Source organism: Chelonoidis abingdonii, chromosome 18 (assembly GCF_003597395.2).
Source record: "Chelonoidis abingdonii isolate Lonesome George chromosome 18, CheloAbing_2.0, whole genome shotgun sequence".
Lineage (NCBI taxonomy): Eukaryota > Metazoa > Chordata > Testudines > Testudinidae > Chelonoidis > Chelonoidis abingdonii.
This window is the reverse complement of record NC_133786.1, coordinates 2,834,282-2,848,594: the sequence shown is the minus strand read 5'-3', so window position 1 is coordinate 2,848,594 and position 14,313 is coordinate 2,834,282. Positions and strand designations below refer to the sequence as shown.

At 54.5% G+C, this 14,313-nt stretch overlaps 2 protein-coding genes across 2 annotated transcripts in view; one reads left to right on the top strand and one right to left on the bottom strand.

Moving 5' to 3' along the window:
• The window catches only part of ROBO4 (roundabout guidance receptor 4), a 381,615-nt gene that overhangs the window by 172,631 nt on the left and 194,671 nt on the right, over window positions 1-14,313 (bottom strand). The gene's annotated exons all lie outside the window — the stretch shown is intronic.
• Window positions 1-14,313, top strand: part of ROBO3 (roundabout guidance receptor 3) — a 216,354-nt gene that overhangs the window by 100,064 nt on the left and 101,977 nt on the right. Inside the window, exon 2 of the mRNA XM_032770017.2 lies at window positions 7,364-7,690. Coding sequence (XP_032625908.2) covers window positions 7,364-7,690 — 327 coding nt within the window. The remainder of the gene's footprint in view (window positions 1-7,363; window positions 7,691-14,313) is intronic.

The following is a 14,313-nucleotide window of genomic DNA, read 5'->3' as shown; positions in this document are numbered from 1 at the left end:
AACTGGACCACCTCACCGAACCCTGCACCTCCAAGCTGTCTGATATTTCCGCAGGGGCCGTGTGTCCGGGTTGTGAACAGGCTCCTTGTCGGGCAGCAGAAGTGGCAACAAAGACACTTGAGTTTAAAGCAGAAAATCAGTATTAAAGTCTGAGGCTTTGGGCTGGAAAGCTGGTTCTTAGCTATTCCCAAAGCTGGTCTGGGGCCAGTGCAGAAGCAGCCTGTGGGGCTCCAAATCTGCATCCCAAGGCTCCACATCAGCTGTACTCAGTGAAACTGAAAGATGTCTTGTGTAGCTGCTGGTCCTGCAGTCTCTGCCAGGCTCGGAGAGTCAGGCTGGGTGCTCTCATCCTCGCATGTTCTCCCCACCAGTATGATGCTTTGCAGGCTGGATGCAGCCCTAGGGGATATCCGTGCCTCCAGCCATCGTAGCGGAGGGCATAATTCTGAACCCATGGGTCCCACTGGGATGAAGCGTAATCCTGCTGGTGAGGATGCTGGAGAAGGAAAAAGCCCAGTGTGACCCTTGGATGCCCGGCTGAGTCTGCAGGGCTGGTGGCTAGAAACATGCCTGTTTCCCTGCTCCCGGATCCAGTGTGTGAAGCCAAAAACCTTAGGAGCCAGCAGTGCTTTTGCTAGAGAAACTTCCTGGGTGAATACGTCAATAGGGAAACCACACTGCTTCCCCAGCTTGTTCCACCCGCCTCCGAGCATTCCCTCCTTCTGGGATGTCCCGTGAAGGGGATTAGTGCCCACACTGCATTAGGGCTCTGTTTATAAAGAGTTAATGCGTGGCTGAGAGATCTTTCCAAGCACAGAGGTGAGCAGTAGGATGTGCTCTAGAAAGCTGTAAGCAGCCTGTTGGAGTCTCACAATCGATGAACCGTTTATTAAAACATCCATAAATAGTTTATTAACCTGGTGTATCTGGGCGCTCAGTTGGCAGCGTGCCCTCGTCTATTACAGCATTAATGTACAGCACCAGCTCTGCCCTTCCCCGGGGGCCCAGCTCACTAGCCCAGGGCCTGGGCTTTAAGGCTGGATCCTGTCCAGCACCGAGCATGATGGCAGTCAATCAATGTGGTGTATTTTGTGTGTGGTGAGAGGTGTGTACCGTGCTCCTGGGGGAGCCGCGTGATGCGCAGGTGGAGGGACACGCTCCCCGTGGACTGGCTGGTTGAGTAAACATATAGTGAACTGGTGAGGATGATGGCTTGGCACAGATGCAGACGCCAGCTTCTCCTCCCAGCCCGTAGGAAGGCTATTGCTTTCTCTTGCCATGAGAGACGCAGAGCCCAGTCCCCCCCGTGGGCGTCCCTGGGGCTGTGTGGTTGGCAAGCTCCTTGGCTGCCATTCGCGCTGGCAGGCCCCCAGGGGCGAGGCAGTCAGTGACTGTGGGTTTCTCAGCCTTTTCGTTTCCAAGCAGATCCTGGGGATGTTTTTCAGTCTGTTGTGGGTCCTGGTGGAAGGATGTGAGATTTAGGAGGGGGAAGGGATGCAGGAGCAGAGGAAATAAAATGGGGGGTGGGGAGAGGAGCAGGAAGGAAGGGGCCTGACATAAGGAAGGAGATGTCACAGACGCGGGGGTGGGAAGCAGAGGGGAGAGTGAGGAACTGGTGACTGAGCTTACTCGTGGGAGGCCTGGATTTCATTCTCTTCTCTGCCACTGACCTGCTGTGACCTTGGGCAAGTCCCTTCCTGTCCCTCCAACTTTGACTTGTCTAGTTAGGGTGGGATTGTCCGAAGTCCCTGAGTCATTTGGAGCATGTGGATCAATGGGACCTGTTCTGAGGAGCCTGGGAGCTCCTGGAAATCTGACTTGGACCAGGGACTGTCTGTCATTGTCTGTGCAGCCCCCAGCACGGGGGGCCCTGCTGGACATTCCCGTAATGCACAGAATTAGCAATAAAAACAAGGGGGGCCAGGTTCTCTGGCATTAACGCCGAGTTGAGAGTTGGAATTTGGGCAGGTCAGCAGAACATGGATTGCTTGGCTTAAGGTGATTGAATGCCCCACCCCTGCCCTGATCTCCCAGGCAGAGGGTCTAAGACTTCCCTGGCGTGAGGTGGCCAATCTGTAGCAGAGATGGGAACTGACATCTCACTGCTGGGTGAGTCCAGGTCAGACATGCTCCATCCATGGGTCATCACCACAAACTGGGCTGGGGCTCTGGCTCTGAGTTTCTCTGGATTCTGTCCCCCGGTGCGTCCTCACCAGGGGCAGGCTCTGCTCTCAGTTACATCTTGGCTATCTCCCTGTCTTCAGTGGGGCTCGGAAGGGGCCGGGGGCTGAGGGCAGAACTGGGTTCAGTAACAGGAGCTGAGTTAACAGCTCACCTAAGGGTTCTCAGGGCTGAATGGATCCAGCTTGTGATGGCAGTCGCAGTGGCTCTTTGGTTTTCAGGTGTGTCCCCTGGAGGTCCCCGCCGGAGTGCAACCCCTCGTGCTGAGCTCTGTGCAGCTGCTGGGAATGATGCAGGCCTTGCCAAGGAGCTGGCAGTCTGGGCTGCACACGCCCACCTAGCAAGGGTGCGGGGGAAGGGCTAGATCTAAAACATGCCTCTGATATGTGTGTGTGTGTGTGTGTGAAGACAGACACATACGTTTGCCATGCCATACCATGCTTTAGCCAGCTGATGATTTGGTGGGCTTGAGGAGGACTCTGCAGGGCTACCAGGAGGAAGAATCAGAGCGGTGCCCCTGTGACCTCAGAAGCAGCTCTGAGACACAAGCAGCAGGCTGGCTGGGCTGGGCTGGTGTCTCAGGGAGAGCAGCATGCACTTTCGGGCCAGAGAAAGGAACAGACTGAGCCATCTCACCACAAGGGGCTCATGAGCAGGGAGGGAGCAGGGCTTGGTGTGAATGGATCAGGGCTGCGGGGTGGGGGGATGCTGAAGAGGGGACGAGCCATGCGGATGAGCCAGAGACCCTTAGCTGACGTCTCTGGCAGGGACCCAGTGGGGCTCCAGGTGGTGGCTGTTCCTACAGCCCGACTGGGGACCAGGCTGCCTGTGGACTCTGGCGACATCTCCAGTCAGTCAGTTGTTTCTGAGCTGGGGCCCTGCCATGAGAATCCCTGAGTGGGAGCCTGGTGTCGACAGGGCCGTGGGCCCTCGGATGTTGTGAGGCTTTTAAACGGACTCATTTACAAACAAACTTTCTGAGAGAGCCCCTTTAAACAACCCTTTCCAGATCGTGTCCACAGAATTGAGCAGGGTCTCTTGGCTTCTAGTGAGGGGTGATTAGATGAGGGAGAAACTGGCTAGACAGGGCAGACAGTGCCCCAGTTCCACGCACGCTGCTTCCTAATGCCCAGTGCAAGCAAAGCAGATGAGTTGAGAGGTGTCGATCTCTCACTAGTAGAGCCCTGTCAGGTGTTCCCTGTGACCCATGGCTGGGGTTCCTAGGCTTTACTCCAATGCAAGAAGAGAAGGTGCAGGCTTTTCAGACAATAACGTGGCTGGTTGTGTTAGGTGGTTGATGTCCCTTTAAAAACACCCTGGCTAGGGATGTAGCTTGTTTAGGGTCAGTGAAACCCTTCTGGCCCTGACACTGTAATCCATGGGTCAGGCCGGGATGCAGGCAGGCCATTGGCGTTGCTTGTGATGAGCAGGGAGAAGGTGGAGGGAATGGGGTGTTAAAAGGTGTCTGTGCTAAGTCCTCCCCCTCAGTGAATCTCCACGCACTCCTAGCTAGCGCTGCACTTCCCGTGGCTGCACTTCCCGTGGGTGCGGGGACCAGAGCTGTTCACTGTGTCAGCCTTGGGTGGCTGGGAAGGAAGGAAGTGGCTGCAGAATCAGCTGGTGATACTGTGCTGTGCAATGCTCTGTCTAAGGTGCTGAAAACGTCTCAGCGTAGGCTCATAACCACTGACTAACAGGGTTAGTACAGTCTGTAGCGCCCCTCGGACTCTCCTACTCCAGTTGCACAGCTGTCTGGTGAACGGGGCACACCCCACACAGTGAGACACCAACGTGTTACATGCCATGTCACATGGCATCATGTATCACAAAGGGGACCCAACAGACATCACGTCGCTTAGGTGCATGGGCAGCACTCCGTGCAGGGAGGGATCCCGGAGAACCGCACCGATCTGCCCCCTGCAGTGCATTAGCCAGCTGCCTAGATACCTCGCACAGCAAACGGCTCCTGCGAGCAGGTATGTTTGGCTGACAACGTCTCAGCAGGAAGGCCTGCCAGTGGTGTAGATACCAGAAGTAAGAGCCAGCCTGAGGCAGGGGGAGGGGTACCGAGATCTCCGGCGAGGTGGGCAGAAAAGGTTTTGTAAAATTATGATTTTGTTTGAAAAGGCATTTTTTGGGGGGAGTTTGGTTGATCATTACCACAGCCCTGCCAGGTTTTCCCGTGTGCCGAGCTGTACTGCCTGTCACACACTGTCATCAGCCTGGCAGGGCTGAGCTTGCTGGGTAATTATGCCTTGATAGTAATCAGGGGTTAACTTTCAACAAGAACAATAATTTCTCCTTTGTGGGGACATGAGAATCCCAGCAGGAGCGGCCGAAGCATCCTAAAAGTGGGGGGAGCATAGCCCCCGCCCCCCCATTCCAGCACGCCCGATCCAGCATCACTCTGCAGATGTCCCCTAAGGGACCTTTCAGATGGTGAGGGGCAGATCACTCGCCGTGAGTCTGACATCCGCTAGCTGTCCCAGTGCAGACTTGTAGCAAGACTGGTGGCGTGTGAATTCCCCTCCCCTACTGCCTCCTTGCGCACCCCACCGCACTCTCCATGGACCATTTGCTTCTTGCTTATCTGCTGATTTCATGATACAGAAACTTGCCCCAAAGAAGCTGGACTGAGACCCCAATTCACTGAGATTGGTCCACTGATCAGCTTAGACGTGACAACAGAGTTCCCTCTCCCCTGAGCTGGGTGTGATGTTCTCAGTGCTCGACAGCAATGGCCATGTGCAGGGAGCTGTGCCAGTGCATAGGGATGCCCCATCCTAACTAGCGTCCAGACTGTGACTCTGCTGGGACTGACATGCCAAAGGCTGAAGGTGCAGTCTCCAGGGCAGGTTGCAGGCATTGCGTGCTCTCAAAGTGGCTATGCCATGAGCTGGAGACTGGGCGCAGCCTGGAACAGTCGAGCGCTTTCCCCGTGAATCCTATCAGGGAAGTGAATAAAATGCTCCTGTCTGAGCATGTCCCAACCAGCCAGCTTGCTAGGCTCTTCCTGGGAGCTCGGGCAGTGTGATTCTCCGCTGCCATGGAGCAAACAGGGCAAGATGGCTGAGCAGGCTGTGAACCTTGAGGGGCCACTCACTTGGCCTAGCCCAGTGTGTTGGGCCCATAAGAGGCAGCCATTGCCCTGCTGGCTGGGGGAACCTGTATTCCAGCCTGGCTGAGCTGGGGTGTCGGAGGAGTACAATACAGTGAGAGCTGGAGCTGTCGAATGAAGTGCTCATCTGCAAGTTGCTTGTGTGTGTGACTTCCCTGCCCCACTCTTGTAATGTCCCCGGAGGTTTGCCCTGAGCTCAACAGACGATTGGTGTGACGATTGCTATGCTAAGAAAGGCCTCCTGGTGTAAAAGGTATGAGGCTTACGCTCTGCTCTCAAAAAGGCAGGAAGCTGTAGGGCAACCAGCTCAGTGACGGTACTCGGGACACTGAGTTCCTGGGGTGACTCCTCCGGGCACACCTGTGCTGTGGTGCCTTTTTCCCATGCTGGGTGCGAGACAGGGCTAAATATAGACCCAGAGCTACCAGCTGCAGACAGCCTACTTCCACCAGGGCTCCTGGTAGCCACCCAAGGACTTATCAATACTGGTCGGCTTTTCCAGCCCCTTCACAGGATCCCTGTGCATTGGCCCCGCCTGCCTTGGGATTCCCCTTCTGCCTCCCTCCCCAAGCTGGAAAAGCTCCTTTCCCCATCTCTGAGTATGGGCTGTAGCGTGTTCTCCCAGAGGGGATCAAGAGAAGTTGGCTTTGGTGAGACTGTAGGTCAGATAGCGAAACGAACGATAAAAGGAACAAAGATCTCCCCAGGTCCTGGACCCCAGGATTCCAGCGTCCAGAGAGGCCATCGGGAAACGGTACAGAACCCCTGGGAACATGAGCTTCTCTCTCAGGTGTTTTGTGTTCTTGGCACTGCCTGAGTAGACTCCTGGAGTCCCAACCCCTTGTGATGGGATCCCCCGGGATACAGCCTGAAACTGGGGTACTGCTGTGCCCCCTTAACTCTCCAGCCTGGGCTGTCTCTCACAATGCTTTGCTAGTGACAAGCAGGAAACCACTCCAGCTGCTGTTATAAGTCAGTACAACAGCATGTGGAGCCCCATACCCAGCTAGATTGCATGAATGCTTCCAGAGCCACCCGTGAATCACACACAGAAAGGCACCAGCCAAATCCCCCCAGCTCCGCAGCCTTACACCCCAGAGCTGAACTGCCGTCTTACCCTGGACCAGTGTAAGTTTATTACCCAGTCTGCCCCTCCCTCAGTGTGGAGAGGACATGCACCGGCCTTTATAAACTGAGCTGAGATTGCCAAAGCTCTTCAACCAAAACACACAGTTTTAGGTAAAATACAAAACAGATTTATTAACTATAGAAAAATAGATTTTAAGTGATTATAAGTGGTAGGCATGAAAGGTCAGAGATTGTTACCAAAGAAAATAAAAGGTAAGCACACAGTGTAAATCTTAAACCTTATTAGACTAGGTAGTATTTGGATCAAGCAGTTTTCTCACCCCACTGGATGTTACAGTTCTTAATACACAGGCTTCTCCCTTAAGCCTGGGACCAGTCCCCTCAGCTGAAGTCTTTGTCTTCACAGCATTCTCGTTGCTTCCAGCATAGGTGAGGGAGGAGAAAGGCCATGGCATGATGCCACTGTCCATTATTTTATATCCTCAGTCCCTGTGCCTGGAAAATACTAGCCCAGACATGTGCTGGTGGGCTTTGCAGAGTCACAGGTTGGAGCTATCCCCCTGGCTTGATCTTCTGCCACTGAGTCAGAGTTGAGCAGTTCCCGTTATTTGATGCACTAGCAAATTACAACATTTTTCAGTAACAACCATACAGCAAAATCTCATAACTGACAATATACATATTTGGACAGAACAATGGGTTTCAGCAGATCCTGACTTTTCATAAGAGATCTTTGTATGAAATATACATAATTGTATGACAGGCTGAATATTGGTGTTCCAGGGGGCTGCTTTGAGGTACAGAGTGCCACATCCCCTACTCCAGCCACGTGGCCACACAGCCCTGTTGAGCCCAGGGTTGCTGAGGGCCATTGTCTCCATTCCCAACGGCATGGCTGTTAATCCCCTTGGGAGCTCTGCCCTTCCCAGTTGGAGCCCTCGCCCTGATCTCTGCTCTCTCTCTTCTGCCTCTCAGGCTCCCGCCCTCGGCTCGAAGACTTTTCTCCAAGGATAGTCGAGCACCCCTCCGATCTCATCGTTTCCAAGGGGGAGCCAGCGACGCTGAATTGCAAGGCGGAGGGGCGCCCCACCCCGATAATCGAATGGTACAAGGATGGGGAGCGGGTGGAGACGGACAAGGAGGACCCGCGATCCCATCGCATGCTGCTGCCTAGTGGTTCCCTCTTCTTCCTGCGCATCGTCCACGGCAGGAGGAGCAAGCCCGACGAGGGCGTGTACGTGTGCGTGGCGAGGAACTACCTGGGCGAGGCCGTGAGCCGGAACGCGTCGCTGGAGGTGGCTAGTGAGTGGGGTTCTGGGCACACTCTCAGGGGGTTAACACATGTGACGCTTTGCTGGATCTGCACCGTGCAGAGGGCCCAGGATGTGGGAAGTCGTGTTCTGGACTCCAGGGCAGAATTTGGCCCGATGACTTTCCCGGTTGTGTTAGAGCCACAGGAACACCCCGCTGGGGCTGGCTCCTACCTGCTCTGCTAAGAGGCTCCGTTTCCACAGGGCTGGTGGCAGCGCAGCTCAGCCTGGCCAGGGCTCTGCTGTGCCCTTATGCCAGCTGCCTTGCTGGATAAGTGCGTTGCTGCCGAGAGGGGTGGTGGTGCCTTCCTACACATGTTCTGCTGGCTGGTATGGTGGGTTGGTGTCACCCTGCTGGCCGTGGTTATTATAGGCACCGGGCAATGGGGATGTTTGAATGTATGACGGTGTCATCCTTTCCTGCTAGCACTTAGCATCTTGCTCTAGTTCTCTGACGTGACTTTGTGAGGAGTTAACACCGCAAGGCCGTTTACACAGCGCTCTTGGCTTTGTGCCTGTGCAGGTCTGGGGAGACCGTGCTGTGTCTGTCTGGGCTGGAGATTTTATCAGCATTAGTTGACCCTGTTTTCCCAGCCGAGCCCCGCAGTCTGAGTACGTTTCCAAGAGTAGCCAAGTTGATGGGCACCCCCAGCAAGCCCATAACAGCACCCTCTGCCCAGCTCTGCAGGCCTCAGCCCCCTCAGGAGAAACCCTGAGCCCTGCTTGCAGTGCGTTCGTTTTCCGGCGGGAAGCACCCTGTCCCATAGAGGCCCTGAGTGCAGACCAGCAAAGGGAGACAGGCTGCCTTCAGCCGGACCCCCAGGGAGAGGGGGCCTCTGGGTGTTACCTGCACAACTTAGGGCTCCTACCCCCTACATTTCTTGTGGGCACTCAGGAACTAAGGGACCCAACTCTACCCCTCTGTGGGCTCAGGGCTAACACTCATTCCCAGTGGACTGAGGGCTGTATGGGTCTGTGGGGCTTTTTACCAATGGAAGAGTCTTACACAGTAATAACCTATATTTATTAACACTCGATCAACAGACTCCCCACGCTAAGCATACAATGCCCACCACTCCTAATAAGGCAGACAAACTTTTCCTGGTAGCCAGGCAGGATCACGTTGTCTGGGGCTCCAGCTTCTGCACAGTATGGTCAGCAGGGTGTGATGGTTTTGGCAGTTTTGACCTTGGGCTGTGTTCTGAAGTTAGGGTCCAAAGAACTTCCCTTTGCACCTCAGTTTATATAATTAAAATTTGGGTCCTGCTTAGCCGTACCTTAGCCAGTCGTTTTACACTGAAGTCCTACAAAATGTTATCTTCCACCCATCCTAGCTCATTATAAAACACTTCTTTAACCAATCACGCCCCACCACCTTAGTTGATTCAAATCTTGCAAAATGAGTTATGCCCTAGGCGCCAACTTTTCCCTTTCCCCGCCCCTGGCCCTGCTTCCATTCCAAACCCATCCCCAAAGTCCCCACCCTAACTCCGCCCCCTCCCTGCCCTTATGGATCCCTTCCCCAAATCTCTGCCCCACCTCTTCCCCCAGTACGCGGCGTTCCCCCCTCTGTCCCCAAGAATCAGCTGTGTTGCGGGGCAAAGGCTGGGAGGGAGGAGAAGAAGGACACAGCGGCGTGCTCTCGGTGGAGGCGAGTTGGATCAGGGGTATGGGGTGGGGTCACCGGGAGCTGCTGGTGGGTGCTCAGCACCCACCAAATTTTTTTCTGCCAGTGGGTGCTCTGGCCCCTCTCTGCCCCTATTGGACCCCTTCCCCAAATCCCTGCCCCGGCCCCACCTCTTTCCCAAGCACGCTGCATTCCCTCTCCTTTCCCCTCCTTCCCAGCTGCACGAATCAGCTGTTTCGCGGTGCAAGCGGTGGGAGCTAGGGGGAAAAAGCGGGCATGCAGCTCGCTCAGGGGATGAGGCAGAGCCGAGGCAGAGGTGAGTTGGGCGGGGGAGTGAGGATCTGCCGGTGGGTGCTGAGCACCCACCAATTTTTCCCGATGGCCCGGAGCTCCCACGGAGTCGGCACCTATGAGCTATGCAACAGACCAAAACAATAAAAGAATCAGACAGAGATCACACAGATAAACAACAGAAAAGTAGGGACCACAAAGGCCAAATAATAGAAGTAGATTTCACAAATACAACTGTTGATAAGTGGTTCCTTGCCAGGCAGAATGCTGTCAAACAAAGTTTTCTTTAAACGCCTTAAGATCTGTTTCTTTATCCGGTGACGGTGGGTACTCTTAGGACAGGAGTGCCTTCCTAACACCCGATAATACACCGCTTTGATGCAATTTAGATGGAACGTGAGGATGTGACTCTGCACCTTAGCTCATGGCTGCTGTTTTTACTGCAGAAAAAGGCCTCAGACCTGATGGGGGGTGAACATCCTGCAGGAACCTGTCTATCTCACATGCGCAGCTCCCTCCCTGCCCTGCTCTCTGCCTCTGGAAAGCAGAGGGATGCTTCCTCCATGGGCATCCTGAGTGCAGATGTCCGCGGGGCTCTTCTCCACTACAGTCCTGCAGCCTCATCAGTCCTTGTGCCTGCTTGGGACAAAGCTTAACCCCATCCCTGCCTCAACCCAAGCGGGGCCCCTTTGTTACGTCACCCCATTACCCCGTTCCCGAGATCTGCACTGATGCTAGTTGGAACCCTCTGTGTTCCATGGGATAGGCTGCAGAATCCATTCCTCGCCGAGGGGCCAGGTCCATTTTGCATTATAAACTTGATTCCAGACAGGATGTGAACTGATGCAGTGCTGTCTGCCTGAGTCTGCAGCCAGCCTGAAACAATAGCTGTGACTGCCCTATTCATTTCAGTGGGACGTTAACTCTGAAACCCGAAGGGAGTCGTTTCAGTGTCATTCAGCTCCAGTATTTCTCCTACTGTCTCAAGATGTCCTCTCCCCAGCGGCCTGACCCTCCACGGCTCCCTGCCGCTGGCTCCTGCCATGCCTCTGCGTGTTGCGCACACCAGCTCTGCCGCGTGTTACAAACTGACCGGGGGGGTGGGGGCTGCATAAAGCAAACAGAACGAGGTATCAAAGCAATAACAGCGGCTGCTAAGCTGACTGGTTCGTGTTCCGTTCTGTAGAACCCGCCAGTTCAAACTTCAATGAAGCAGAAACAGACTCTCCCGTCAGTGCAGAACCTAGGGACCTTGCTCTGGGAACTGTGGGATAAGCAGGGCTTTGGTGAGCACGAACTATAAGATAGGCGAAGACAGCTGACAACACCTGGAAGCTAAAAGGACCTTGCCGGCTTGAAATGTCATTAGCTTCAAGAAGTGAGCTGAATGTGGTTTCGGAGCTGTGCCTGCCCTGAGACCCCCCCACTCTTCTGGCTTTAATAGTCCCATTGACTGTGTTGATCTCACTCACACACTGGGGTAACTGACAATTAACCACACACAGGGGCGAGGCAGCGCCTGTGTCTCCTCTGACGGGTCTAGTTTGCTGGTGCTGGCACAGCGACCTGCTTTGTGGATCCTACTCGAAGCTGAGTGAGCTGCACAACTGGATCAGGGCCAGAGATCAAACTCGAGTCTGTCGGACTCTTGGCTGCTGGTGACCTGGGAGCTGCTGGGGTGGGTTACTGGTCTGCTTGCTCTTCCCTCATCGCTCTTAAGAGCTGCAGATCTGACATGCTGCTCCTAATTGGCAGAGGCAGCCTCTGCTCTTTAGCCTCGTTTAGGGGAAGAGTTTCTCCTGGTTAGATTCCTTTGTGCTCCTGAGCTGTCAGCGTATGACCAGCCCAGTCCATCAGTCACCCGCTCCTGACGTGGGGTCTTTTTCACGTGCCTTCAGGATTAGCTTCCGAGAATTCCCCCAGCCCGATAATGGGCCAGAGCCTTGGGAATATCTCTGTCCCCAGGCACCCAGGTATGCGCTCCCCTTTGGCTGGAAGCAGCAACCCTATAGAGAGGGACTCATATCTGCAATCAGATTCTTTTCTCTGGCCTATCTGCAGCTGTTCCTTTGTGCTCCTGACTCCGAGGTGAGCAAACACTCCTGATTAGTCAGCTTTGTCCACAGCCATCAGTGGCAGACTGCATTCCAGGCAGGCTGGGATGTGTCTTTCCTTGCTCTCTGAGGGGATTCTGTGCTCCTCCAGCCAAAGAAACCCTGGTTTATTTATCTGTCCTGACCTCCCAACCAGTCTCCTCTATGCTGTTCCTTGGTGCCCTGACCCCATTGTCTTCCCTAATGGCTCTACAGAGACAAAGATCTGCAAACAAACAGTGCAAACTCCAGCCCAGGGACGGTGGCACAAGATAAATGGCCGTGTTACCTGTGACAAGGCCGTGTAAAGTCACTCGCCGCATAGGAAATGAAATGTCATTTCTGCTAAGCCCAACATTACAGGCTGACACCCGGCATTAGCAGAGCTCAGGAGCAGACAGGGCTGATTTGTTGCTGGGCTGATAAGTCGCAGTCTAAATAAAGCTATCAAAGGAGCGTGCTGCAGCCGGGGTAATTGTTCAAAATGCAGCCATCAGATAAGGGAGATCTATAAAAGGCTCCCGAGAAGCAAGCGCACGGAGTTGAGTTATTCCAAGGCTAGCAAGGATTTGCGTGCAGCAGCTTTGGAGCCTTGGAGGTGCTTGGATTTGCTTCCAGCAGTTAGCTTGTAGAACCCGAATCATTTGGAACGTGGAAGGGTCCAATAAATAAACGAAACGGACACTTAGTCAAATGAGGCTGTGATTCCTCCAGCTGCCCCTCAGAGCAGGGCACAAGCCCCAGCCCTAAACCCGTTAGAGCTTTACAAACCAGCTCGATTCCTGTCTCTTCCCCAGTGCCCCAATATTAGGGAGGGGACAGATAATAAGACAGAAAATCTAATGCCACTATATAAATCCCCGGTACGCCCACAGCTTGAATACTGAGTGCCGTTGTCGTCACCCCGTCTCAAAAAGGATATATTAGAATTGGAAAAGGTGCAGAGAAGCGCAACAAAAATGGTTAGGGGTATGGAACAGCTTCCATCTGAGGAGAGATTGCCAAGGGACGTTCTGAAGGCCAGAAGTATAACAGGATTCAAAAAAGAATTTGATAAGTTCATGGATGATAGGTCCATTAATGGTTATTAGCCAGGGACACAGCCCCATGCTCTGGGTGTCCCTACGCTTCTGACTGGCAGAAACAGGGACTGGATGGATCCACTGGTAATTGCCCTGTTCTGTTCATTCCCTCTGAAGCACCTGGCACTGAGCTAGGTGGATTCTAATGTTCTTAATATGGGCATGATGTAGCAGTGCTCCGCCACTCCTCACACCCTCCAGTGCAGCGGTGCCTCTCTCTCCTGGCTAGCTGCCTGCAGAGCAGGGCATGCTCTCTCCTGGCTGTGTGGGCCTGAGTTGTTCTCTTTGCAGGATACAGGTGGGGGGTTCCCGATGTCCCTCTTCTACCACATGCTCCTCTGAGGAGCTGAGCCGAGAACCATGGACCTTCTGCTCCAGAAGCAAAGCCTCTGCTGCCCACGTGAGCTGTGGGAGAGTTCCTGTTCTCACTAGTGCATGTTTACTGGTCTTCTGGAGTGCAGGGAACGCAGCAGCCCTGGAGTTACAAAGTGCTGGATCGAACAGACCTGCCCGAAGGCTGGCGAGGCCAGACTTTCATGTTCAGTGGAGTCCTGCCATGCCCTGAGCCTGCTGCAGCTGTTCCTGCCCTGTGCACTCCTGGCAGGGAGGGGGGGTATAGATCGGCACTCTCGAGGTAATGGGCTCCAAGCTCGTTAGGCCAGTAACAGCGAAGAGGAAAGGAGCTGCTGGGGGTGTTGTTGGGGGAAGGGAGGAGCGTGTGGGTGGCCAGATGAAGAGAGAGCTGGAAATCTGGGTCCAGCTAGTATCTCAAGGGAGCAGCTGGGGCTGGGTGGGGGTTCTTAGCTCAGGCCTTCAGTGCACCTGCCCCTGGCTTCCTAGGCAGTGCTGGCCCCCACCTGCCAGTACTGACACAGCCAGGTGGGGCAAGCACAGGGAGCACCTCTGACCTTATGGCCTTTGTCTGGTGCCAGATTTGGGGCTAGGGGAAGGGAAGCCGGCGCTGTGTGTGACTGAGGACACGCTGACAGCTCCAGGCGGAGCTGCCCAGGCAGCAGCTCGGAACAGCAGCCGGCCATCTCCAAAGGGGAATTATGTATTGATTTTTGTGTCACTTCTCAGTCCATTACCCAGACAGGAGGCATTTATGTAATTTGGAGAGGGGGCAGCTGCGGGACAAACAGAATAGCAGCAGCTCCCCCCCGCCCCTCTCTGGCCAGGGCTGCCCTGGGAGAGGAGGGAACTAGGGGGCAGGAGCAGTCTCGGGGGGCTGGGGGAGCCGTGACTCGGTGCTGACAGCCCGTTAGGGCGTTGGTGCTGGCGCTGGAAGCAGCGGCTGGAACCTTGTGCTGACAGGCTAATTTTAGAAATTCCTAATGGATTTCAGATGTTTTGACCTTGTGATTTTGAAATTTGGGGCTGTGGAGCTGGCTGAAGATAACAATAAACCAGTGATGCAAACACCCCGGAGCGCTCTGTCTTCCCCTGGCGCATTCACAGACAGGGCTCTGGCAGGAATAACTGCATAGTGCGGCCACTTACCAAGCCTTGTAATCAGACGGCC